General features: G+C 44.5%; 1 protein-coding gene across 2 annotated transcripts; it reads left to right on the top strand.

Annotated features, from left to right (window-relative positions):
• The first annotated feature begins 19,691 nt into the window (after positions 1 to 19,691).
• Positions 19,692 to 26,406, top strand: EOMES (eomesodermin). 2 transcript variants are annotated; one of them, XM_032268347.1, is made up of 6 exons: positions 19,692 to 20,986; positions 22,053 to 22,207; positions 22,902 to 23,023; positions 23,491 to 23,649; positions 23,736 to 23,797; positions 24,634 to 26,406. In XM_032268347.1, exons 1-6 carry the CDS (start codon positions 20,106 to 20,108, stop codon positions 25,313 to 25,315), a joined length of 2,061 nt encoding a protein of 686 aa, XP_032124238.1. In that variant the 5' UTR covers positions 19,692 to 20,105; the 3' UTR covers positions 25,316 to 26,406. The 2 variants fall into 2 exon arrangements, with proteins under 2 accessions (XP_032124238.1, XP_032124230.1); XM_032268339.1 differs by having other exon boundaries at positions 24,577 to 26,406.
• Positions 26,407 to 27,427: the final 1,021 nt, after the last annotated feature.

Here is a 27,427-nt window from a genome sequence, read left to right as displayed (position 1 = left end):
CATAGGAAAAAATCTTATCTCTTCTCTGCTTATTATCTTCTAGTAGCTTCTTACTACCTTTACGTTAAAATGTAAAATACTTACTAAGGGTCCACCAAGCCCTGTATGATTGGCTCCTGCCCACCCCTCTCACCTACCTCATCTTATGGTATTTTTCAGCCACACCAGTCCCCTGTCAGGTTCTGAAATCTGTTAAACTGGTTACCCCTCAATGCTGTTTTAGCTGCTGCCACTGTGCTGAGAATGAGCTTCCTTCTGATTCCTGCTCTGGTGCATCATTTGAGATTCACAGAATATAACTCCTCAGAGTGGTCTTCCCTGAGCTCCCCGTCCAGAGCCGCTCTCCCAGGCAGTTTCCCATACCACCCTGCATTATTCACATCATCACTCCCCTCATGGCCTGAAACTGCTGTATACATTTCTTTACTTGTTTGTTTTCTGTCTCTCCTTTTATAAATTTCTTCAAAGAAAAGACTTGTCTGTCTTCCTCTTTACCATAAACATAGCACTGAGAATAGTCAATGGCACATTGTAAGAGTTCAATAACTAGTTGTTTAATGAATAAATGTACCATTAGGAGTCTTTGGCCAGGTGCGGTGAGTGGCTCACACCTGTAATGCCAACACTTTGTGAGGCAGAGGCGGGTGGATCACTTGCCATCAAGAGTTTGAGACCAGCCTGACCAACATGGTGAAACTGCCCCCTCACTACCAAAAGTACAAAAATTGACCAGGCATTGTGGCAGGCACCTGCAGTCCCAGCTACTCAGGAGGCTGAGGCAGGAGAATCGCTTGAGCCTGGGAGATGGAGGTATCAGTAAGCCAAGATGGCACCGCCGCACTCCAGCCTGGGTGACAGAGCGAGATTCTGTCAAAAAAAAATAGGAGTCTCCAAGTTTGTAACCCAGCACCTCCATCCTTACGCTTATGTCTTATGCAGTGAATTGTTGTTTATTATCACCCTAGTATTCATGTTATCCTTCCCCATTCCCTACAGCCCTAAGTTTGTGAGGCTGTTTGTGAGCCATTCCCAGATCCTGGAGTCCCTCCATCTCTGTAGGCAGAGATTGGTTCAGTGATAGGCAGAATTCCCAATTCAGTCTTCTGAGACTGGAGGAAAAGCTGGAGCCTTCCGGGAAAGACTCTGCCTTTTTCTTCGTAAATTCATTTAAAGCTATAGCTTTATAGATATCAACAAGCTAATTCTAAAATTCATATGAAAAGGATCTACAATAGCTATAGTTTTGACTGCACCCCAGTAGTTTAGATATGGGCTGTTTATGTGTTGCCATTAATTGCTCTTTTGAACATACTTTGATTATTTTCTACATTTTTCTTTAGAGCCAATAATGTTATCAAAAAGCAATTGGTTTGCTTTTTATAAATTTCCAAGTGGTAACAGTTTAAAACATTCAAATTTATATTGCTGCTTTAAATTTTCGTCCCAGTCTTAAAAAAACATGATCTTGCAACTTCAATTATTTTGGACTGGAAAAAAGAAATATGAGCCTTTATTTATGGAAAAGTATATACAATTTTTATAAAATTTAATTGTTTAGAAATCATTTAGATTTAGTACTGACCAGTTCAGCTATATGTTGTCAGATTGCTTCTTGACCTGTTATCAGATAGAAAGGCTATATCTCTATTTTTTTTTTTTTTTTTTTTTTTTTTGAGGGGGATTTTTTTTTGTTCGTTAAGCTAGAGTGCAGTGGCCCGATCTCACCTTACTGCAACCTCTGCCTCCCAGGTTCAAGTAATTCTTGTGCCTCAGCCTCCTGGGTAGCTGGGTTTATAGGTGCTAGCCACCAGCCTGGCTGATTTTTGTATTTTTATCAGAGGTGGGGTTTTGCCATATGGGCCACGTAGGTTTCAAAGTCCTGACCTGAGGTGATCTGCCCACCTCAGCCTCCCAAAGTGCTTGGGTTACAGGCGTGAGCCACCGTGCCAAGCCCAAAAGGCTATATCATTACAAGTAAATGTTAGTTTAAATTTCCATCATTTAGTAGTTATATTTTGCCCATTGTTTATTGTGAGGATAAGAATAAAACCCACGTATGTCTGCGGTTCTTCCTCTATGCTTTGTGCCAATAAACCTTTTAAGAGAAAAGAAATTAGAGTTTAATAATGATTCTGAATGAAGACATGGCTTTACTGTCCTAGCTGTCACACTCTATAACATCTGAGAATCTTCGAAAGAAAAATAGTTGGCCACTTTCCTCAAGTTTAGAGAGATAAATCTGAGAGGAATGTCACCATTTTCATAAATCTGGGGTGCTTATTATCCTTTTTCCCATAAGCAGTTGCAGCACCTCATTTTGTATTAACGTGTATGCAATGAACTCCTCCATAGTGGGAGTAAGCTAAAAATATTTTCTTCAGCTGGGCACTGTGGCTCACGTCTGTAACCCCAGCATTTTGGGAGCCCAAGGCAGACAGATCACAAGGTCAGGAGATCGAGACCATCCTGGCTAACACAATGAAATCCTATCTCTACTAAAAACACCAAAAATTAGCCGGGCATGGTGGCACTCGCCTGTAGTCCCAGCTACTTGGGAGGCTGAGACAGGAGAATCACTTGAAGCTGCGAGGCAGAGGTTGCAATGAGCTGAGATCACACCACTGCACTGCAGACTGGCGACAGAATTAGACTCTGTCTCAAAAAAAAAAAAAAAAAAAGGATTTTATCCTTCCTAGACAAAGAGACCATACAGGCAACAGTGTTACCTCCATATTTACAAGTAAAGCTACAGTAATTAAAGTGACATCCATTCCCCTTATCTTCCTTTTTTCCCCTCCAAGGTCTTGCTCTGTTGCCCAGATTAGAGTGCAGTAGTTTTATCATAGCTCACCGTAACCACCTCAGCTGCTTGAGTAGCTAGGATTATAGGCATGCTTTACCATGCTTAGCTATTTTCTGGGGTTTTTTTTTGTTTCCTTGTTTTGAGACAAGGTCTTGCTATGATGCCCAGGCTGGTCTTGAACTCCTGGTCTCAAGCAATCCTCCCTCTTCAGAATTCCAAAACACTGGGATTATAAGCATGAGCCACTATACCCAGTTTATTCCTCTTCTTGAGAGTCACAAGTTTAATTGTTATGTTCAGCAATAACACTAGACCTTTAAAGAACTAGGCATGTAAAATCAATAAGTAACGATCAATCCATAAGTAATAATTATTTTGTTTAATTAAAACATTCACTCTTTCTAGATAACATTTGTGAGGTGGGATTTTTTTTCTTGGACATTAAATTATCTTGCTTTTGTTGTTGCCTTGTTTGGCTGGATTTGCATTACCAGCAATGTTTGTAAGTTCTCTAATACAAGTAACAATGTTAAAGAATCCATAGATTCAATACTCCTCAAAGTCATGGACCTAACCTTATCAACCTTGGCATCTCAGGAGCAGCACACAGCCTGGCATATAGGAAGTCCTTCACAAATTTGTGTTCAATGAGGGGACCTGGCACTGTTTAAACGGTTCAGTTCCAGAAAAATCTCCTAGAATTCAAACTTGAATTGTGGTTTACAGTTTACTTAGTGCCATGTGTACAAAGAACTTCCTCTTATGTTGTTTAACGTAATGAACATAGGCAACCGCAGCAGGAACTCAAGACTGACTCACTGAGTCATCCCTGGTAATACTTAGTGAAACCCCATCTCTACTAAAAATACAATAATCAGCCAGGTGTGGTGGCACATGCCTGTAATCCCAGCTACTTGGGAGACTGAGGCAGGAGAATCATTTGAACCTACGAGGGAGAGGTTGCAGTGAGCCAAGATCACACCACTGCACTCCAGCCTAGGCAACAGAGCAAGACTCCATCTCAAAAAAAAAAAAAAAAAAAAAAGACATTATCTCAGATAAAATAAGAATAAATTATGAATTCTTTGATTTTGTATATGTCCACAAAAGACATACATTACATATATATTTTCAAAGGCATTCATACTTATTTTAATCACCTATATTTTATAGATGTGTGTGTGTGTACATGTATTCAAAATTTAGCACCAGGCTAGATGATTCAACACTAGAAACATTCCCACTACAGTCAGGTACAATAGGAGGATATCAACAGCAGCGCTAGAGTACAAATATTTGTATCCTCCCTAAATTTATATATGTTGAAACCTAGTGCACGACATGATGGCATTTGGGGTGGAACATTTGGGAGGTAATTAGGTCATGAAGGTGGAGCCCTGATGAATGGGATTATTGTTTACAGAAGAGGCCCCAGAGAGCTGTCTTGTTTCCTTCTACCATGTGAGGACAAATGGAGCTTACCTTAAAAGGCACTATTCGTGAGCCAGAAATCAGACCCTCAGGAGATACCAAGTCTGCTGATCCCTTGACCTTGGACTTCCCAGTCTTCAGAACTGTGAGCAATACATTTCCATTGTTCATAGGCTACCCAATTTATGATGTTTTATTATAGCAGACCAAACAGACTAACATAGCACTATGATTTCACATTTACTTTGAGTGATAGTTCAATATTCAAGAATTAAATGAAAAAAGGAAGAAAATTATCATAACCTATGGATCATAACCTAGAAAAATGTTCATATCCCAGCAGGTGATGTTATAAGATAATAATCAAGTGCAAAGCTGCTCAAAGTAAAAAAAAAAAAAAACCTCAGATAGGTAGTCATTAACATTTTTTTTCCAGCCGTGATCTCACTCTGTCCCCCAAGCTGGAGTACAGTTGCACAATCTTTGCTCACTACAGCCATCGCCTCTTCTCCCTGGCTCAAGTGATCCTTCCACCTCAGCCTTCGGAGTAGCTGGGACCACAGGTGCACACCATGTCTGGCTAATTTTTGTATTTTTAGTGGAGATGGGATTTTGCTATGTTGTCCAGGCTGGTCTCCACCTGTCTCAGCCTCCCAAAGTGCTGAGATTAAAGGTCTGAGACACCACGCCCAGTCACAAGATTTTTTTTTTTTCATCAATAGCTTTACTGCAACAAACAGTATACCATTTAAGGCTGGGTGGGGTGGCTCAGGCCTGTAATCCTAGCACTTTGAGAGAACAAAGGATGAGGATCACTTGAGCCCAGGAGTTCAAGACCAGCCTAAGTGACATAATGAGACCCAGTATCTACAGAAAAACACAAAAATTATCCAGCCTTGGAGGCCACACACCTGTAGTACCAGTTATTCTAGAAACTGGGGTGGGAGGATGGCTTGAGCCCAGGAGGTCAAGGCTGCAGTGAGCCAAGATTCCACTGCTGCGCTCTAGCCTGGGCAACACAGCAAGACCTTGTCAAGAAAGAAAGAGAAAGATTTTTTTTTTTAAGTGGCAAGCATTTTTGTCCTATAAGGGGAAAACTATATTATAAAGCTAAGATAATTAAAATAGCATGTCACTAGTAAAGATAAAGACAAATAGTTCAATGGCAGCTAATGGGGTCCAAAATTAAACCCAAGTATGTAAGGAAATATGGTACACATATTTTAAAGGTGTTTCAAATTAAGGATAATTAGTAAATAATATTTGAACAACTGGTTAGATAATTGCTAAAATATAAAGATGAATTTCTAACTGTTCTTTCCCTCAAAATTAATTTCAAATGTATCAAACATTTATGATACAGGTTGAAAGCACTAGAAAAAGTCTGAAAGTGAGTAGGATTTTCTATGGCTTCACATAAATCCCAACATGCACCAGGAAAGATATTTAACTTTCTGTATAAAATAAAATATCATTAACTAAATCAAAAGACAAATCATAAAAGAGAAGGAAATATTTGAAACACTTAACATAGTAGATATATATATATATATGATATCCAAAAAGCTCTTACTAAACTTAAATATGGTGCAGAAATTCATCAATAATTTAAAAAATGCAAAGCAGTATTGACATATTTTTCCCCGACCAGACTGACAAAGACTAGAGGGTAAGTAATAATAGTTGGTTTTGGTGAGGATGGAAACATTTTTGTGGGGATTGTAAATTGGTATAATATTTGTGGAAGAGTATCTATTACTAGTGTATCAAAATTGAAAACACGAATGTATTTCAATCTAGAACCATGAATTCTAAGGATTTATTCTAATGAAATAAGACAAGTATGTAAAGATATTTGTGCAAGAATGTTCATTGTGTGGTGTTGCTTCAAATGAAAAAACTGAACTAATATTTGTATATTTACATATTACATAGATATATAGCATTTAGGTAAATGTAGTATATATGTAATTAGATATTTATGTAACACCATGCTCAGTCATTTCTGGAAAGATATATAACTCTATAGTTAGGATATTGATTCAAATCATTTTAGATATTAAGGTAATTTTTGCCTCAAATTGAAGACCCAACCATCAGCAACACAAAGAAATCCCCAAGGATCCAGATTCTTTCCCCTGTCTTTGATTTGTTGTTTGACCATTGGGTTCCCCTAAAAAGATTTCCCTCATGGTCCCAAGATGGCTCCAGAGGCAGTCACACTGCTTGCTTGCTTTTTCTACTTAAGTAGGAATGTCAAGGAAAAAAACCTCTCTCCCAAGCATTGACTCTAAGTCTTTCCCCTCCATCTGGGCCAGGAGCGTCTCCAAGGAAATGACACATACTGATTGTCAAACTCTCCTTAAGTGCAGCTGGGATCCCTTTTCCCAGTCTTAGGAGAGGGATGGATGCCTGAATAAAATAGAAATTCTTTTAGGAAAAACAAATGGGCTAGGGAGACGCTAGGTGGGCACCCATTGGTGCCCTATAACCACCACTGTCCAGAGTGGTTATCACTAAGGGATTGCATGATAGATTGTATTGTGTTGACCTTGTTTTTACTGATTCTCAATTGCTTCCTTTTTTTTTTTTTACAAAGATCATATAACATTATAACATCAGGGGGAAAGTTTTTCCCTAATAATATTTTTTGTATAGAAAAATAATATATTACTGGCCAGGTGCAGTAGCTCACTCCTGTAATCCCAGAACTTTGGGAGGCCGAAGTGGGCAGATCACCTGAGGTTGGGAGTTCGAGACCAGCCTGACCAACATGGAGAAACCCCATCTCTACTAAAAATACAAAATTAGCTGGGCATGGTAGCGGACACCTGTAATCCTAGCTACTTGGGAGATTGAGGCAGGAGAATCGCTTGAATCGGGGAGGTGGAGGTTGCGGTGAGCTGAGATTGCACCATTGCACTTCAGCCTGGGCAACAAGAACAAAACTCTGACTCAAAAAAAAAAAAAAAAAAGGAAAAGAAAAATAATATATTACTTTCATATATAACAACATATTTCTTTATAAATATATATTAGCATATATTTATATATAATCATATATTTATAAATATATATTAGTATATATTTTATATATTTTTATCTAAAAAAAATCAGTGGAAAATCTAGACTTGAAAATGTACTGATATCAGTAACTCTACCTTCACATACGAGAAATGTTCAATCTAGGCATTGCTTGAAAGTCATAAACGTAGAAGATGAAATGTAAGCAAAGGGTTTTCTCTGCATTCTAAATAGTTTCTAATCCCTGTCTGCTTTGCCAATGTGCTTCTCTGTGGGTACATGAGGAATTTGTAGAGGAAATGTATTCATAAATATTTAGTGTTGAACAGAAGAATACAGAAAAGTAGGTGTATGCTACAGCATAGCTTCTATCTTCCTATCTCCTTTTCATTTTTCCTGCTTTCCTTAACTTGATATTCCTTCCCTCAGTACTCCCTAACATTATCACAACTAAATATTAAGATTATAAGGTACCATCTTCAAATTGCCAAAAATTTTTAAATGTCACTGACGTTTTTAAAAACTATAGGCTGACCTCTGTGTCCCAGCAATCCCACTCCTGTGAGTACAGGCCTGACCGAAACACGATACAGATATTCACCAAAGGACATGTACAAGAATGTTCATATCAGCCCTATCTATCATAGCCCCAAAACTAAAAACAACACGAATGTCTCCAGCAGCAGAATGGAAAAATTGTATATTTATACAATGAAACATGTCACAGCAAGGAGGTGAAACAAATGCATGCATGCAGTACAACATGAGTGAATCCCAAACACATGTTGAGGGAGTGAAGCCAGGCACAAAGAAGAACACGGTGCAAGATTCCATTCACATAAAACTCAAAAACAGGGAAAACAAATCAGTGCTTACAGAAGTCAAAATGATGGTTACCTCATGGGAAGCAGTGAGCAGAAGGAGAATGTGAGGCATCTGGAATTTGGGCAATACTGGATTTGTTAACACAGATGCTGGTTGTACAAGTGTGTTCAACTTGGTAAAACATACCAAGCTGTAAATTTAGAATACTTGTACTTTTTGTATGTATTGTACTTTAGGTTTAATTTTTAAAGTTTACTTAAAAATTATGGCCTGAAAATATACAGTTATCTTTTTCTTATATCTTAAAAATGTCTTATTTTTATTTCTTAAAAATAAGAAAGAGATGATAATTGTGTATTTTTTATTTTTAAGAACTATCTAATAACTGTATATTTCATCGTCTTTCTTATTTTAATGGATAATAATAATACTCTTGGCTACATAGTATTGTCTTACCACACGATTTCTTCTACCCCTAAAATATTACAAAACAGATCAAGCAGAAAAGCAGATCCCAACCTACCACTTAATTGAGTTCTCAAACCCTTTCTCTCACTTCTCACCCTGTACCCCTCCTTTCAACACTTCTGAGTCTCAGTTGGCTCATGCGGACAATTTCCTCAGGCTCCTATCGTAATTAAGCCCTCAGTGGGTTTATGCCCTATCTCAGCAACTTGGTAATGGTCTGACTTAAAGTAACTAAGCTTTCAATGTCTCAGTTTTCTCACCTATAAATGTTGTTAATAAATAATTGTTCCTACCTCATATCATATCATTGTAAGGACTAAATGAGCTAAAAGGTGTAAAGCACTGAGAGTAGTGAGCTCATTGGACAACACTGACTTGCATTAATTTCTATGGCACATCTTTTAACTTCTTAGAAATCAGATGCATTCTTCTAGCAATGGTGTCTTACCATCACTGTTGATCAGGTGGCAGTTATGACACAGCTGTCATTGCTTGTGAATACAGCTTTTATTTTCCTTTTTATGTGTGCATGATTGAAATATGAAAATAATCCTTTCTCTAAGTAATTACTGGCTGAGGCGCGATGGCTCACACCTGTAATCTCAGTAGTTTAGGAGGCCAAAGCAGGCTCCTGAGGTCAGGAGTTCGAGACCAGCCTGGCCAACATGGTGAAACTCTGTCTCTACTAAAAATACAAAAAAAAAAAAAAAAAAAAAAAAAAAAAAAGGGAATGGGGATGCATGCCGGTAATCCCAGCTACTCAGGAGGCTGAGGCAGGAGAATTGCTTGAGCCTGAGAGGTGGAGGTTGCAGTGAGCCAAGATCATGCCCTACAGCAGAGCGAGACTCAGTCTCAAAAGGAAAAAAAAAAGCAACTATTTCAATAAGCACAAAATTAAAATTCTAGAACGCAGTTTTTGTTTTCTTTATGGTAGACACATCAGTGTTGCATATTAATGGATGACATCTCAGATTTGGTGAAACGTCCTCAGGAAACACCTCACAAAGTTGCTGATAAAACCTTTCTAGCATTATTCTATTTTTTATCTATTTCATGCATTATTTAATTTTAAACAATCATTTTAACTAGATATTTTTTAGTGTTGTTTAAAGCTTCCCTATGGAATTGGGCAATTGAGATACTTCCCAGGGAAGCAGTGAACTGTGACTAGATGCTCTGCATCACATGATTCCTTCTACTTGTCAAATGTCCTCTTTTTCCCTCCCCCACTGCCAATCCCAGAGCATCAGCAGACTCAGGGCTGGTCACAGGGTGTTCCCCCAGGCCTTCTCCTGACTGCCACCTCCCTATTACTGTCTCAGCTCAAATGTCAACTCTCCATAAAGGGTCTCCACCAACCCACAAGCCCAGTGGCTTTCCAACTTTGCTGCATATTGGAACCACCTGGGGATCTTCCAGTAATCCTGACACCTGTGTCTCACCGCCAGAAATTCTGATTTAATTGTTCGGTGGTGCTACCTGGGCATCAGGATTTTTGTTTTGTTTTGAGACGGAGTCTCACTCTTGTTGCCCAGGCTGGAGTGCAATGGTGCAATCTCAGCTCACTGCAATCTCACAACCTCTGCCTCCGTGGTTCAAGCGATTCTCCTGCCCCAGCCTCCCGGGTAGCTGGCATTACAGGCATGTACAACCATGCAGGGCTAATTTTGTATTTTTCGTAGAGATGGGGTTTCCCCATGTTGGTCAGGCTGGTCTCGAACTCCCGACCTCAGGTGATCTGATCCCCTCGGCCTCCCAAACTGCTGGGATTGCAGGCATGATCTACCGCGCCCGGCCGGGCCTCAGGATTTTTAAGAGCTCTCCAGATTATTCTAATGTGCAGCCAAGATTGAGAACCACTGCATTACTCCTTTTGACTATTTTCTGATATTCTTTTATTTGCTGACTTGATGTTGTCGGGATCCAACGTCACCACTTCTGTACCCCAGCACCTCGCCCAATGTCTGACACACATACTAGGTCAACAGTTGTTTTCTAATATTGTGGAATCAACTGAGTCTTACAGTGCCACTTCTGAGAAGTGTAAGGACCTTCAGCATCTTCAAGAGTTGCCACTGAGACCGAGGAGAATTCAGGAAGTATTTCAGGTGGGATCAGTCCCTGGACCTTAAATAACACGCAATTGCTGGCCCACACCTACTCAACCCTCTCTGGGCCCCAGCTGCCAAGCTGAGCGGATGTTAATGGGACTGACCGTCCCCTCTGAGTCCTCCGCTTTGACCTGACCTAAGGCAGCACTGGGACCGTCTAGCAGATCGCTCCCTGGCCCACGAGCTTCTGGTCACAAGGCAGGGCGTGAGTGCTTGTTTACCTGTTTTGGGGGTCTCAGAGAACAAACAATGAGGGAGTCTCAGTGAAAGGGAACCTCTCACAGCGGGGTTCCACGCACGCTGAGCAAGGGGACGCTGCGGTCTTCTACATTTCCACCCGCTGCGTGCTTCCGGGGGGTGCAGGACAGCCGGCGGCTGGCAAGGAACAGGACTGCAGCTGGTCGGCGCACACAGCTGCAAGGAAAGCCCTCAGAACATCAATACAATTTTTAAACCATTTCCCACCAATGGTGCGCCCAGGATGTGCCAAGCTAGCAAAAACTCCAACGTCTCCAAGAAACTAACTTCAAGATGTGTTATAAGTGAAAATGACAAAGTGTTGAATAGAGTGCACAAAAGCGTTCATATAGGTGGGGGACAGATAAAGAGAAGTTCAGGTGCGTTTACGTACTTGCTGCTGCAAACGTAACATCATAGCCCCAGAAATACGCAAAAGAAACTAATCGTGGTGGCCTTCACTTCGAGGAATTGGGGGCGCGAGCGTTGGCAATCTGGTGGGTTTTGGGTTGCTGGGTCTTTTTTAACTCGTGCAAGTACGTTAAGTATAAATTGATTTTATATTATACAATACATATTACATATAATGTATTGTTGATATATTCATATATGTATGTATGTATTATCAGTTATTAGCGTCAAGGTGTCTAAATTAACCTCTGCTCTGATGGATGACAGAGAAACATAGAAGATTCTCGGCGTCGAGGGGCAAAGAGGGAGGGTGAGGGGAAATATGTGGGATCCCCTACCCCGGTAATTTTTCCCAAAAGACAATCTGGAATGGGTGTGTACTTGTAGGGAGCGGTGGTAAGATACACTGAGGCGCTCGAACACCTAAGTGCCACCCTGACTGTATTTGGGATCTAAGCAGCCAATGACTCGAGGGGAGGACGGGGCGGGGGTGGGATTTCGAAACCTTCCCCGTATCCTTTGCGCAGTAAGCGCCAGGAACCCAGCACCTAAGAGCCCTTCTTGGCTCCGGCGCCAGACGCCTGAGTTTGAGCCCCTGCGTGGAATTGACTTTTTATTTTTATTTTTTGCCCGGGCTGCGCGGACCGGGGAGTGGGTGGGAGCGATAGTGCATCAAGTTGGGAGCATTCGCCACGCGCTCAGCGCCCTAAAAGACTCTTTTGAGGCGGCGTTGTCTGCAGTGCTGGCGAGCGCGCAGTCCCAGAGATGAGTGTTTCGGGACTAGGGCGTCCGCCGCGGTCCTGCGCTCAGAGGAGGGAAAGACCAGACGAGCCTTCTCGCTTCCAGGCCCTTGCGCAATCTGAAGGCTTCGAACGTCTAGGAGGAGACGAGAAGCTCTCCTAAAGTCCAAAAACCCTAGCTTTAGAGAGCGCTTTCATGTGGCAGACAGGGGCACCGCGAACCCCAGCGAGGAGTAAGAGAAAAGGAAATTTGTCTGGAGGGGGATGGAGGAGAGAACTGGCTGTTGCTTCGCCGCGGCTCTCTCTCCGGATCGCCTCTCAGTAAAAGCTCGGGGCCAGGGGAAACCGTTTTCTGTTAAAGGTTTCAGAGAGAAGGCACCTTTCTGTTTGTTAAAGGTTTCCAGACAGAAGGCACCGCCTTTCCCAGCTTCTCGGTCCTCCTGAACTTGAGGTCTACAAGTTGTGTAACCTCAGGCAAGTTATTTTATCTCTCCGAGCTCGATTTTCTTAATTGTAAAGCAAAGATGCTGAAAGCACCTACCTTCAAGAGTCGGTAGTGAGAGCCTAAGTGAGATAATGTATGCCAAGGGCTTGGCCCAGCCCCAGCACTTAGAGAGTGGACAACCCGGGTCATGATTTTGCCAAGCAAGGATGACCGATTCTATACCAAAGTGGGGGTTTACAGCGGAGTTATGGAGCCCGGTTGCCCCTAGAGGCTCATTCTGAAGGTCCGGAGGCTGTAGATGGACACTGAATGCCATTCACTGGCTTCCTCCGAAGACTCACTTCCGAGGAAGGTCCCATTCCATAGCCAACATCTGACCTCCTCCGCAAAGAAAGGGTCCCATTCTATAGCTTCCATCTGACCTCCTCCCCAAAGAAAACAACGACCCACCAGTGCCCCATTCACACGTACTTAATTTTCCCTCTAGGAGCACCGCAGCCCAGACTGCTCGAATTCACATCCCCAGGCCATCATTTTCAGCTGCGGGCTTTCAGCCAGGGTCTTCACCTCTCTAAGTATCACTTTACTCTTCCGTAAAATGGGCTCATAACAGTTTAGGGTGCTGTTTCTTTTCAAAGATCGTACACGTAAAGCAGAGCCGTCAGCTGCTGCTGCTGCTGCTTTTCTTATTCTCCTCCTTTGTGAATTTGCAAATAAACTGTATTCTTGAAAAGTCAGCCCTAAGTGGTGGAGAAATGATCCTAGCTGCTTTTTGCTGCCCCTTGGATACGCCTTTCCTGTGGCTCCTTCTTAATCTGTCGCGGGAGGGAGTTCCAGGGACCATCCCGGCCCCTGCCGAGTGATTAAGCAGCACAGGCCGGCCTGGCCTTGGGGGCCTCCTCCGGACTTCCCTCGACAGCCGCCCTCTGCGGTTGATCTTGCTCTGAACTTGCTGTGTCCCCTCAATTTGCAGATGCCGTCACTGAGGCCCTCAGGGACCCACAGCAAGTGGATCCAGATGGACTTCCAGTGAAGGGTGCCTTCTCCTGGAGCGCGAACGCTGCGGGAGGCTTCCGACTACTCACTTAACTCCTTCGTGATCAGGCGTTTAACCAAGTAGGTGGAGAACAAAAGCTGAGCTAAATATCCTATTTTCTCTTTTTGACAAGTAATCGGCCGGAACGGCAAAATCCCAGCGGGTGGCAGGAGAGACTGGAGGCCTTGGGACAAACAGAATGCTAATGGCGGCCTGGTGGGGGCGGAAGGCACACCCTGGTTAGGGCGCCCCGGCCGCCTCGCTTTGAAGTGCACCTCTCCAGCCGAGCTCACTGGGAGGGAACTTGATTTCCCCGTCGGGGAAATAAAAAAGAGCTGCTAGAGTAACTGGGGACTCTCTTTGGTTCTGACTGACTCACCCCAGCTGGTTCACGTTGCTTTTGACCTCTTAGCTCTTGGCCTCCCCCATCGGACTAGGAATCCCCGGGAGGAAAAAGACTAAGGTTTATGCAACCTCGTTTAGTTCCTGTATCTTAATAAGAAGCTCAGTGTAAGTGTAATGGCGAATAATAGGAAAGGCTTCCTATATAGGTGCCAGGTGCTGTTCTAATTGCTTCATATTATATGGGCTGTTATTATACAGGTGGGGAAACTGAGGCACACGGAGGTTAAAGAACTTGCCCAGACTCACAAAGATAGCAAAGGTTACAGCCACAAATACATACATTTCTGAATACAAGGTTCTGCTTTTCTCTTAGGAGTATGAAAACGGAGACCTTTAAGGAATGACTGCGACGGTTTTCTATCCTGTTGCCTGTCCTTCCTTTCTCCCTCCCTCTCACTGTTTCTCACTTGGTTATCTTATGAGCTTAGTTATTTTTGCTAATTCCCCCAAGCCAGACTTTCTCTCTCTACTTTTCTTACCTAGGGTCTGGATGGGGGATTCCAGCTACCCTGTCATATGGAAGCTTTGGTCAACAGGATTTGGGTTCTCCCCACCTGTTGTCTAGACATCTTGCTGCACCTGTATCATAGGGGTGCCTTCTGTTAAACACCAATTTTCATAGATTCTGTTAAGTCTGTCAGTAACATACAATTGATTTACATTCAAGTTAGCATTTCTCCTTGGTGACATGGTGTTTGCTTCCCTTAACAGCTGTACTACAGTTCCAGCACTAACTTCTTTTTTTCTGTTTTGCTGTGGAAGAAGTTTAGCATGGACATACAAAAGACATGCAACAATGTAAGAACCTTGAGACAGAAAAGGTTTTAAAAATGAAAACTATATTTTAAAGTCAAAAAAAGATGAAAATGTCAGGTCTATTAATTTAGAAGGATCTTTGTTTTCTTTTTCTCTTAGGAAAAAAAATTACTTTAGTCTTTGTGGTTATGAAGCCTAAGACCTGACAGTGTCTGTGACCTGTGTTAGCTGTTCCAGCACACTGATTCAGGAAAGCTTTTCTTTTAACTGATGAGCACCTATTGTGCTCCAGGCTTTTCAGAGTAGAAAAGTGAGCAAGATAGATGGAGCCCCATGTAACTTTCACATTAATGTTGCAAGAATTAGCCAAACGTTCCCCAAATACACTTTCTTTCTTTAGAGTTTTTACTTTCGTTGCCTAATATGGCTTTTCTTGTTATTATATAATCCCATATATATGATGAGAAAAAGGAAAAGATGATGATGATGATAAAACAGCGGCTAAATACAGAAATTCATTAGCAGTTTAAAAAATACTGTCATTAAAAAGGTAAGTCATGATTATATGCTATTTGCCAAAGATTCTTGATTCAATCTTTAGGAAAAAATCATTTATCTTTTGTAATAAGCAACTACTAGTGTGTTTATTAACATCCATTTCAGGACTCCTTCACCTCCTTATGTTTTAACAGCGAACCACAAGTGCATTAACAAGGTAGATATAAAGACTTAGAGCAAAGATAATAGTTTAAATTGGTCATTTTGTTGTTGTTGTTGAAAATATATGCTGGGTTTAATATAACCCTTCACTTCACACATTTGTAGAACTGCTTTGGGTTTTTTGTTTTTGTTTTTGTTGTTTTTGTAAAGCAATTGGTCAGTGTATTTCAGTGTCATGGTGAAATATAAATTCTAAAAATTCTTATAAAAGTGAAACTGTTGGTGGGAGTATCTTGCTGTTGTCAGCAGAATCAACACTGCTTGTCCTTGCCAAGATGCTTTATCTTATGGGACACTTTCTTCAAAAAAAAGAAAAGAAAAAAAAATATATATATATATATGAAACATGAACAACCTAACGGTGATGAAATCTCCCTCCCTCTTTGGAAAGCACAGCAGAGGTGGCAGATCTGGCCATCAGAGAACAAAGGGCCAAACAGTGAACCTGAGATGGTGAAATAAAATGTAACATCAACAAAAAAAGGGCCATAGATAAATAGTAAAAGGACCAACTCACCACAAAAAACCCATTGACGCTTTCCCAGAGTCCAGGCGAAGCGCTGGTGACCGGTTAATGTTGGAATGTTTTCCTAGGGTTAAAAGGAGAACCGGCAGCAAGTCTGCTCAGAATTTACAAAGTGTTTGAATAACATGGACAGTGTTTTGATAACACGTTTTTAGTGGGGGTGAAAATAATAGTATTTATTGGGACATTTATATGGGCCCCCTTGGTTGTGGGGGGTGGGTGGCACATGGGGAGAGGTAAACCATATATCATTGCACTCATCTAAAACTCACCTCTGTAATGTATCCATATGTGTGCAAATGTATTTAATGTATAATAGTCCTATTGCAGCCAAATGCTTCTCAGTTTTGCTTTTAAAAGATCAATGCATGGATGGTAATTACCTTTCAGGGGGAGAAAGAGATAAAGGGGTCATCTGGTCAAGTTGGCAATAACTTCGACCAAGACAGTGGCATGAAATTGGCATTATTCCTCAGAACAATAGAATGTGAGATCTTTAATATTCTCACATACAGACTTGGCCTTGGCTTTCTGGTAGCCTTCAAAGATTCCTGCTTGCTCCATCTCAGGCTGAAAGGTGCAAGATTTGAGTTAATCCAGCCGGTATTTGGGTCTGGGGTTCCAAGGGGTCTCCATGTTTCCTCCCCGATGTTGATGTTTTTGTTCAGTGTATTCCAATACACTGTCAGTTGAGCCACATAAAACCAGGCACCTTTCAATAAATGTCTCATTTGGATTTCATGAAGCTTGGGGTGTAATTGAAATCAACCAGCAAACAGGCTGGAAGGCTCTGTTATTTGCCTGCCCAATCTAAGGAGGGTGCTGTCTGATGTGTTCACTTAAGCCACTGCTTTGGACTTTCTTTGCTATTCCTATTTCTGGAAAGGAGTCCCTGGATTTTTAAAGTGTGGCTGAGACACATGAAAATATTTTTTATGTCTCTTCCCCTGGCTACAAGTAATATTGAGCCAGCAAAAGGAAAGCCCATTTCAAGCAGGAAATCACAGACTTGCTCATCTATAACTGTCCAGGCATTTTAGACTAGCATATTCTAAATGTAATAATAATAACAATGTGATTAGCTAATTAACACAGAACCATTAAATGAGATTTCTTTATCTTTATTCAGCCAGAAAAAAAAATCTGTAGTTGAAACAGTGCTTTTCATTTTTTAAAGAGAACTTGTAACATATATTTACAAATGTAATGTGATCCAATATGTAATATAATATTATGTAGATATTGTCTACGTTCCAAAATTCCTGGGTCCTAGTTTTATAGAAACTGAATTTTTATTCTCTTTGAATTTGTCTTTGCTTCTCCAACTGTAAAATGTGTTCAAGTTTGGATAAAATAATAGATTTATTGGGGAACTGGGTAGATATAAACCAAAATTTCCTGCCCCCAAGAATCAATACAAATCCTAATTATACACATCGTGTATATATATAATAATTAGGTGATACTCATACTGAACTCATGTGCTTTCAAAAGCTTGCTCTGGGACTGGAATAAAATCAGCCCTTTCTGATGTGGCTCGGGGGACAGCTGGCCCGCGTTATTCGCGCCAGAGTGGGTCGGAACGATGCCTGTTGCCTGCGATGGCACTTTGCCACACGAAGCGCTTCCCTGGCCGCGTCAAAACCATTTTGAAGGGACACCGAGGCCCGCTTCTTGCTTTGTTAAAGCGCAAAACTATCATGTACCTTTGGCCAACCTAGCTCCAAATAAAGTGAGATTAGGTCTCACATTATTAGGGATTCTCATCCCTACTTTTCCCTTAGACATCTTGCAACTCAAGTCAAGGATAACATGGGAGATCCCACGAATAGTAACCAAGACCGCTAGCCCAGGGATAGATATGTCGTCAAAGCTGCCCAAGCGGTGCGGCCCCTTTCTTTCCTTGAGCTCACCTAACCCTCACGGAATCTCCCAGGTTGACGATCATGAAGTCTTCACAACGCTATACTCTCTGAACAATCAATACTGGAGACTTCCTTGGGTCAAGATAACACTAATGTAGGGGAAGAAGGCATGGTCAGTGTAGTGATCAAAGCAGACAGCCGTGCCAAACACGATCTATACTGATGGGACGAAATGCAGGGAGCGCAGGGCAGAACGCGCTCAGTACCGGCTTTCTGGCGATCTGCTCCTGGCCACTCTGGCCCGGGACCTACAAGGCCACTGCCCCAGCCCATTCATCTCATCTTGCCCTCTCCCCTCTGGCAGTGCCTTGACCCTGAAAATCTTTGCGCACTCCTGGTTTTCACCACCACCCACACACGAGCGCGCGCCCGGGCCAACACACACATACATACACCGCCCCCACCCAAAAAAAAAAAAAACTGCGATAAATGCCCTGGAGACTCCAAGTGCATTAAGGACCTCATTCTCGGAGACCCCAGACAAGCCGGTGTTGGTGCTGCTGTGGTTGGAAAGCTGGGTTGGAAAGCTTCGCACTGTTCTACACTTGCGTGTGCGCGCTCAGCAATCCTTTGGTCACCTCATCTGTTGTGGGCGAAGAGTTTCCCGTGTGATCGCGTTCGGTTGGGGAAGCAGTGTCCGGACATCTCAGCCGGAAAATGCGCTCCCGGAGCGATTACTGGCGACGTCTGTAATTGCTTATTAACAGCGAATATCCAGGCTTCTCCTTATCCGCAAGGAAACGTGCCCCCAGCTTCTGTAATAATGAAACAAAATATGACGGCCCTGCTCTTGACTCTAACTGCGGAAACGCAGCGAAGAAACAAGCAGCTGGAGTTTAATTCAATATCAAACTGATTATTTCACTAATTATTCTACCTTCTGTGTTAGCCGCAGAGTAGAGGCGCAGGGAATCCTAACTGCAGGGCTGCTAGGGAACCTTTGTTTCTTGGTGTCAGGCCTCACTGAAGATGCTGGTGAAAGGACCGAATCCGGGATCGGGAAAACTGAGCAGCGGGGATTTTAAGAGGTGTGGAATAAAAGTGATTGTCTTCCTGAAAGCAGGCGTGATGGCGTGAGTATGAAGTGGGTGTTAGCTCGCCTAGTTTGACTCTTGTCCTGTCCCCAGTACCCTACCCTATCCAGGCTTCTGACTTAGAAGCTGAGAGCTTAGGTCCTGAGGATGGCAATGTGCTCTGACCGTCCCCGGAATCCCAAAATCTTAGCGCGAGCTTCCTCTCTACAAACCTTTCCCACTTACGCAGTGAGAACGGTTTGGGAAAGGATGGGAACGAACAAAAAGTGGTTCCTGTGCGTTGAAGGCCATGGAGTCCGCCTTCAACGAGAGGAAGGTGTGCTTTGAAGTTACAGCTTCCAACAAGGAAAGAAGCTTCCTTGTCTCCAACTCGCCCCAGTTTCCCCCAGCCTCCGGGAGGGGCGCTTCCCTGAAAGCAATGAGCTTGAAGAGCCTTTCTCCCTCTGGCCTTTAAAATCTGCTCCAGCCATCTCTTTCCTCGCGCAGAGGGCTGAGTTGTCTAATGTGTCAAGGATGGACACCTCTGCGGAGACCTCAAACCTTGTCCCCTAAACTCCAGCAAAATTACAGACACCAGGATTCATTCTCACAGCGGGACACAGTCCAAAAAAAAAAAAAAAAAAAAATCAGGCGAAAGGAAAAGAAAGTCGCAGGCTACTTGATCCAATTAGTAAATGCCTAATTGAATTAGTGTCACCTCCATCAGCCAATAGGAGGGTCTTCGGGCTGTGAGGCCTCGAAGCCCCTCCCTGGCGGCAAGTATATAAAGCAGCCAGTGACAGCCCATAAGTTTTCAAGTGGTCAACTTGACCAATGGTTTGGAAATTGAAAAAGGGCAGAAAGGCACGGGCTAGTGGGTGGCTGGGGACAAAGATCTAAGTCCCCTTCTTCCAGCGTGTGAGTGTGGGAGGAGGGTGGGGGTCCTGAGGAGCAAGAGATACGAGGAAGGACAAGGAGAGGGCTTCTGGGTTAGTTTCCACCTCCTGCTTTCCAACTCACGGCGCTTTCCTTGCGGAAAGGACGCTGGATTCAGGGCGCGCCAGTGCGCGCCGTAGCTGCCCGCGAGTCGGCAGGTGGGTAGCCCCGGTGCGGGAGGAAGGGGAAGTTACCTTCCCCTCGGAAGAGGGCGCTGGCTCCCCCATCCTGCCTTTATAATAAGGCCACCGGAGGAGAGGAAGCAGCCAGCCGCCGTCTGCGCTTTGCAAAGCATGCAGTTAGGGGAGCAGCTCTTGGTGAGCTCGGTGAACCTTCCTGGCGCGCACTTCTACCCGCTGGAGAGTGCGCGAGGCGGCAGCGGCGGGAGCGCCGGCCACCTCCCCGGCGCGGCCCCGTCTCCTCAGAAGTTGGACTTAGACAAAGCGTCCAAGAAGTTCTCCGGCGGTCTCTCCTGCGACGCTGTGAGCGGGGAGCCCACAGCCGCCAGCGCAGGGGCCCCCGCGGCCATGCTTAGTGACACCGACGCCGGGGACGCCTTTGCCAGCGCTGCGGCAGTGGCCAAGCCAGGGCCCCCGGACGGCCGCAAGGGCTCCCCCTGCGGGGAGGAGGAGCTGCCCTCCGCCGCTGCAGCCGCCGCCGCCGCCGCCGCCGCGGCTGCAGCCACTGCGCGCTACTCGATGGACAGCCTGAGCTCCGAGCGCTACTACCTCCAGTCCCCCGGGCCTCAGGGGTCGGAGCTGGCTGCGCCCTGCTCACTCTTCCCGTACCAGGCGGCGGCTGGGGCACCCCACGGACCTGTGTACCCGGCTCCTAACGGGGCGCGCTACCCCTACGGCTCCATGCTGCCCCCCGGCGGCTTCCCCGCGGCTGTGTGCCCACCCGGGAGGGCGCAATTCGGCCCAGGAGCCGGCGCGGGCAGTGGTGCGGGCGGTAGCAGCGGCGGGGGCGGCGGGCCCGGCACCTATCAGTACAGCCAGGGTGCTCCGCTCTACGGGCCGTACCCTGGAGCCGCAGCGGCCGGATCTTGCGGAGGATTGGGGGGCCTGGGGGTCCCCGGTTCTGGCTTCCGTGCCCACGTCTACCTGTGCAACCGGCCTCTGTGGCTCAAATTCCACCGCCACCAAACTGAGATGATCATTACGAAACAGGGCAGGTGAGCGCAGCGTGGAGGGTACCCTGGGTTCGGGGATAAAGGGTGAACGTGTGGTCCAGGGGAAGGTCCGGGATGAGGGAGCTGTACCCAGTCGTTCCGCGCTGTGCTTAGAGTGTTTCACCGAGCGCAATAAATCTCCGTAGACACCGCATCTCCAATGCTGTGTGTCCCTCTGTGTCCGCGCACCGTAGGCTCTTGCAGGGTGCTAATGTTGCGGCTGTACGCTCCTTTTCCCTCCCATCATCCTCACCTGAACAGACCTGAAGGAGGCGGAAATGGAAATTAGGGCATGTCCTCCAGCTGGATGCATTAGATCCGCCTGCTCGGCGGTCGGCTGGTGCCTGCCTGCAAGCCGGCAAGGAGCCACGGGTAGGGAAAGGTTCAGGAGCTGGCCTCCTGAGCGCAGTAGATGGGCTCCCGCAGTTTTAGGCGCCAGGGTCTCCATGGGGCGTCTCCGGAAGGTGGGTGAGAGGGCTAGAGCGCCGGCTTCGGAAGGTTGGTCGGAGTAGATGATTAGACCCTCCCTGGAGCCAGACCTGGCTCGGGTTCGGTGCGCGAGAAAGTTCTGATACACATCCAACCGCTAACACTGGCTACTTCTGGGGAAAGGGAGGGGTGGGTGCTCTGAGAGGGACACTCAACGGGGACTTTTATCCTAAAGTTTTAATGTGTATTTTTAACAAGAATAACCTAATATTGTTCTCTGGTACTTTTAAAAATGGTTCATTTAAAAGTAGTTTTTAACATCCTAGGAGAAAAATTTTAATGAGCATCTGAAAAGGCCGAGAACTTGAGGGTTTGGAAGCACGTGAATTTGGGATATACCGAAGTTGGGGCAGATTTTATTTTATTTTATTTTGAAAAGTGGGAAAGGTTCCAAGAGTTGCCAACTAAAAACATTTCACATACTTTTAGGCCACTTGCTCTACCAGCATTCTGTTCATTGCAAACTTTTAAATGTGCCCCGACCCAATCCCAGGTGTCTGGGGAACCTGCCTGGGTCTGGGCCCGTTCTAGGACATCCCGATTTAAATCTGTTTTTCTGGTTCTATTCCCTTGCACACAGGCGCATGTTTCCTTTCTTGAGCTTCAACATAAACGGACTCAATCCCACCGCCCACTACAATGTGTTCGTAGAGGTGGTGCTGGCAGACCCCAACCACTGGCGCTTCCAAGGGGGCAAGTGGGTGACCTGCGGCAAAGCCGACAATAACATGCAGGGTGAGCAGAGAAGAGGCCCGAGCCGGGCGGAACCGGCTGGTGGGAAGAAATCGAAACCCTCGACTCAGACAATTCACATTTAAAGCTAGCACTTGTTTTCCCTTCCATTCTGAGGCCTAGAGGTGTTAGTGAGAGTTTCTTTGTGTTGATTGTTTGACAAGAGGAGAATTTGCTAAGTCAGATATCTCGCCTGCCAATATACAGATATTTAGAATCTTCAAGACATGACATCACCCCACCCCACCCCAATCCCTACATTTAAGAAACTGGTAGTCATAAGCTCTTCAGGTGGGAAGGGCCCCTGGAATTCTAATGTTCACTCGAGAAAGCCCAGCCAAAGTTTGGTTGACCCGTAAACGTCCAACTACCTTCCATGGGATGTTGCCCTTACAGCTTTAGAAGGCCCCAAACTGACCTTCAAGTGTTATCTCCTATTAGCTCCGTTTTTAAATTCTGAAATATCATTCAGGCAAGTGCCTCGTGCAAGGAAGGTTGGAAGCACAGGGGCCCGGGAGGAATGTCAGTGTAGTCCTACTGGTCTCCACGGGCCTCTTTAAGCAACTTTTGCTGGGAGACCAGCTGTAAGGCTCGCTCTTATACCTTGCCCATAGCTAAGAGACATCCCTCCCCTTTTCCCATTTGTAAACAGCCCTATATACTTGGGTTTTGTGTTTTGTTTCATTTTTTCTCTTAGGCAACAAAATGTATGTTCACCCAGAGTCTCCTAATACTGGTTCCCACTGGATGAGACAGGAGATTTCATTTGGGAAATTAAAACTCACCAATAACAAAGGCGCAAATAACAACAACACCCAGGTAGAGTGACCGAGGAGGAGGGGGTGTCTTCTGCTCTGACTATGTCTTTTTTCTAATAAGAGTTCCTACTCTTTTTACTGTATTTATAATCGCAGTTGTGACCTTTTGGCTTGTCTATTTCTAACCATTTTTGTTCTTTTGGCCTTTCTCATCTTCACTTTCTTATTGGATTTCAGTAACAGTGAGTTGACTATTAGGAAGAGAAATACCTAAGTCTTTTGAGAATTTAGAAAACCAAGAGGAAAGCGTATTTATTGAAACCACATACCAAGCTATGTTTTAAATTTTTTAAAAAGTGGGGGGAGGGGGCAATAATGAGGCCTTTAAAATTGCAATAAGCAAAGACAGCTGTTGGTGAGGAGCATTTAGGAGTCCCGTACTACAATACATAATTTGTCAAAATCTAATTTTTTTGACCACTAAGAGACTTTTTAGATTTAGCAACTTTTTTTCTGTATTCTTTCCAGATGATAGTCTTACAGTCCTTACACAAATACCAACCCCGACTCCACATTGTTGAAGTTACAGAGGACAGCGTAGAGGACTTGAATGAGCCCTCAAAGACCCAGACATTTACCTTCTCAGAAACGCAATTTATTGCAGTGACTGCCTACCAAAACACCGATGTGAGTGTCCTAGACATCTCAAGAATCTCTAAAGCTAAGGTCCAGCATGATAAAGCCCTCAATGACTGTTTTTCTTCCCCATCTAGATTACTCAACTAAAGATTGATCATAACCCCTTTGCAAAAGGCTTCAGAGACAACTATGATTCGTAAGTGCAACTTTTATCCACACTTGCATGACCAGCTCTGAACAGGACATATATCAACAGACACTTTGCTGGGAGTATATTTTAGGAAGAGCTTTTACCTTTGAGATTTTTACCTATTTTAATTTTTCCAAATTTTTTCCCCTTTACTAATCTTGCTTTAGAATTTTCTCAAAAGGGTTGTGTTAATTTTTGAAGAAGTGTTAAAGACTTAAAAACTAAGAATTTTTTTTAGCATTTGAGTGAAGACTTGAAATTTTAAGAATCTGCATTTATATACCTTCCTTTTCATTTGATCCACCTTTTTATTCTTCCAAGAGCAGATATTATTACTCTCCCCACCCCCGCTTTTTTTTTTTTTTAACATAAGAAAAACCTGAAACTAAGAGGATGTAATTTCACAACGTGAAATAGCACGGCCCTGCTGTTTTTAAAATCTGAGTTTTCTACCACCACAACCAGTGTTTTCTCCATCACATTGACAAAGGAGGTTTGATCTGAGTTTTTCATGTTCTAGACCAGTAAAGGTAGATTTTCTATAGTTTAAATACTTGATGCCTAGGAGGAAACTTTTTCTTACAATAGTAGGACATTTTTCCCAATAAGCCAAGAGTCCAGCTAAAATCCTCCAGTGCATCTCCTGACTGTTCTTCCAGTCCAACAGACCAGCACTTTCGTACAGATAACCAACACAGCCTTTTTCATTTCTGGGAGGCGGTTTGTTTGGGGACAACATTAGGGTTTTTTTTTTTTTTTTTTAAGTGTTTCTCTTTATATTGTAGCATGTACACCGCTTCAGAAAATGACAGGTTAACTCCATCTCCCACGGATTCTCCTAGATCCCATCAGATTGTCCCTGGAGGTCGGTACGGCGTTCAGTCCTTCTTCCCGGAGCCCTTTGTCAACACTTTACCTCAAGCCCGCTATTATAATGGCGAGAGAACCGTGCCACAGACCAACGGCCTCCTTTCACCCCAACAGAGCGAAGAGGTGGCCAACCCTCCCCAGCGGTGGCTTGTCACGCCTGTCCAGCAACCTGGGACCAACAAACTAGACATCGGTTCCTATGAATCTGAATATACTTCTAGCACCTTGCTCCCATATGGCATTAAATCCTTGCCCCTTCAGACATCCCATGCGTTGGGGTATTATCCCGACCCAACCTTCCCTGCAATGGCAGGGTGGGGAGGTCGAGGTTCTTATCAGAGAAAGATGGCAGCTGGACTACCATGGACCTCCAGAACAAGCCCCACTGTGTTCTCTGAAGATCAGCTCTCCAAAGAGAAAGTGAAAGAGGAAATTGGCTCTTCTTGGATAGAGACACCACCTTCCATCAAATCTCTAGATTCCAATGATTCAGGGGTATACACCAGTGCTTGTAAGCGAAGGCGGCTATCTCCTAGCACCTCCAGTAATGAAAATTCTCCTTCCATAAAGTGTGAGGACATTAATGCTGAGGAGTATAGTAAAGACACCTCAAAAGGCATGGGAGGGTATTATGCTTTTTACACCACTCCCTAAAGAGTTATTTTCACCTCAAAAATTAGCTAACTTTTTGCAGATGGACTTGGTGGTGTTTTTGTTGTCTTCTTTGCCTAGGTTGCCAAAAAGATGTTTGCCTTCCACCTTGATGCATCCTGTTTTGTGCAATTATCTAAAAGAAGGTGCCAAAGCTTTTTGACTGCTGCAGGTAACTGAAACAAACCTAGCATTTAAAAAAAAATACAATTAATGGAAGACTTTAAGGTATCTTAAAATTCAAAGAGTATCCAAGGTTCTGTATTTATTTGAGACACTAACCATTGAAAGAAGCAGGCTGTGAATATTGAGTGTCCATTGCTATCAAATGAGTTAAAACCTTTGATTCTCATTTCTATTTGTAAATTCCTAAGCAAATAGAAGCCGAGTGTTGAGGTGTTTTGCTTCTGGAAGAGGGCTGGGCCTTCAGTTTCAGCAGGAGATATTTTGCTGTTACATTCCGCCAGGGGCAAAAGATATTAGGTCCAGGAGTCAAGAAAAGCATCTGTGAAATTGATGGTCTCACCTGACTTTGATTCCTTCCCCCCCCTGGCTTTTGGAACAAGCCATGTTTGCCCTAGTCCAGGATTGCCTCACTTGAGACTTGCTAGGCCTCTGCTATGTGCCAGCGTGACCAGTAGGACTCAGGAGAGGGGAAGGGAGGGAGTCGCCAAAAAAAAAAGAGAGAATTTAAAAGTGTACAGTTGTGTGTTTAGTTACACTGTAGAATAATGTGGAATATATTGTACAAATAGTCTACATAGGTATCTGGGACAATGTAAAATTGGTGCTTTGGCTTTGTAAAGATTTGCAGATCACTTACGCTGCAGGGGCAAGGAGAGAGTTTCATCATCACCATGATATTTGGGAATATTCTGTTTACTTCTTAGATAGTTAAGAATGTATTCATCTACTCTGTACTAACTTGAACCGTGTTTAAGGAAAACTATTTCATCTTCTTCCTGCGCCATACCCTCTCCCTAACTTGGTAATGTGAAGAAACTAAACCTGATGCCACAGCTCCTATAGGCTTTTTAGAGATCTTGGATTTTTATGTACAGTCTTAGTCATTTTTAATAAATGTGGTTCAATAAGGGAACGGGCATAGCTCTGTCTTCTGTACTGTGGGGTTTTTCATCTTTGTTCTAAAGATCTCATTTTGCTTCCTCTTCATCCTTTTCAGCTTTAGCACTGGCTCACCCATCCCCTACCTCCCCGGAAGACTCTAGAATCTCTAACTGGATACTGTAGTCATGCGGGGGTGCAGATGCTTTTGTTTATCTTCTTTTTTCCTTGAAATGGAATGGGGCTATTTCCTCACCCCACTGGGAAGTCTGGACAATGGGTTTTGGCGGCAGGGGGCGGAGGGGGTTGGTGGGGGCGGAGGAGGGAGTATTGCAGCTGATTGCCCACATCAGACTTAAGCCTGGAAAACCGCCGCTCCTGGCTCTTGGAGACCAGGCTCTGTCACGGCATCTGGCCACTTACTTAGGTTCTCTGGGCTTTTTTTCTAGGCTTACTTGGGGCCACCCATACTTAGGCCCACGTAGGCTCCCTGGGAACCCCCGTGGGCCTTTGAGCGCCCACCAGTTCCGGGTCCCTGGGGTGCGGCGGCGCGGGGGCTGCACACAGCTCAGCTTCGGCGCCCACCTGCGGCTTCCTTCTGAACCGAGACACTGCGCACCCGCCGCCGCGGGCTGCCAGCCTCGGTGGCTGCAGTCAAACTCCGCGATTACTCGGGCTGAGGCGCAGGCTAGGGGCAGACGTGGCCCTTTCAGAGGATTCCAGTCGTTCCGCGCCGCGCCGCTCTGCAAACAGTGGCCTTGGAGCAGTTCACCTTGAGCTTTGTTCCGATTATTTGGCCCAGGCTCCACGGGGAGACGAAGGACAGCCCATCCCCTGGCTGAAGCCTGGGCCGTCCAAACAGTCAAACCAAGGAGTGTGGAGTGGAGGTCCCCTTTGTTTCCCCCCCACCCCCGCCAGACGTCCCGCCGGGCTTATCAGCAGACGGCTTCAGGCCCAGCTTGCAAACCTTTCCAGCCCCCTCCTGGACCCTCCCGGGGTAAAGGTCTGGCTGGGAGGGTCATTCTGCTAACTGCGTAGCGCGGAAATGCA

Source organism: Sapajus apella, unplaced genomic scaffold (assembly GCF_009761245.1).
Source record: "Sapajus apella isolate SASKATOON/1434 unplaced genomic scaffold, GSC_monkey_1.0 scaffold4, whole genome shotgun sequence".
NCBI classification, from domain to species: Eukaryota; Metazoa; Chordata; class Mammalia; order Primates; family Cebidae; genus Sapajus; species Sapajus apella.
Note: the sequence above shows the minus strand (reverse complement) of the source record. Positions and strands in the feature narration are given on the sequence as shown.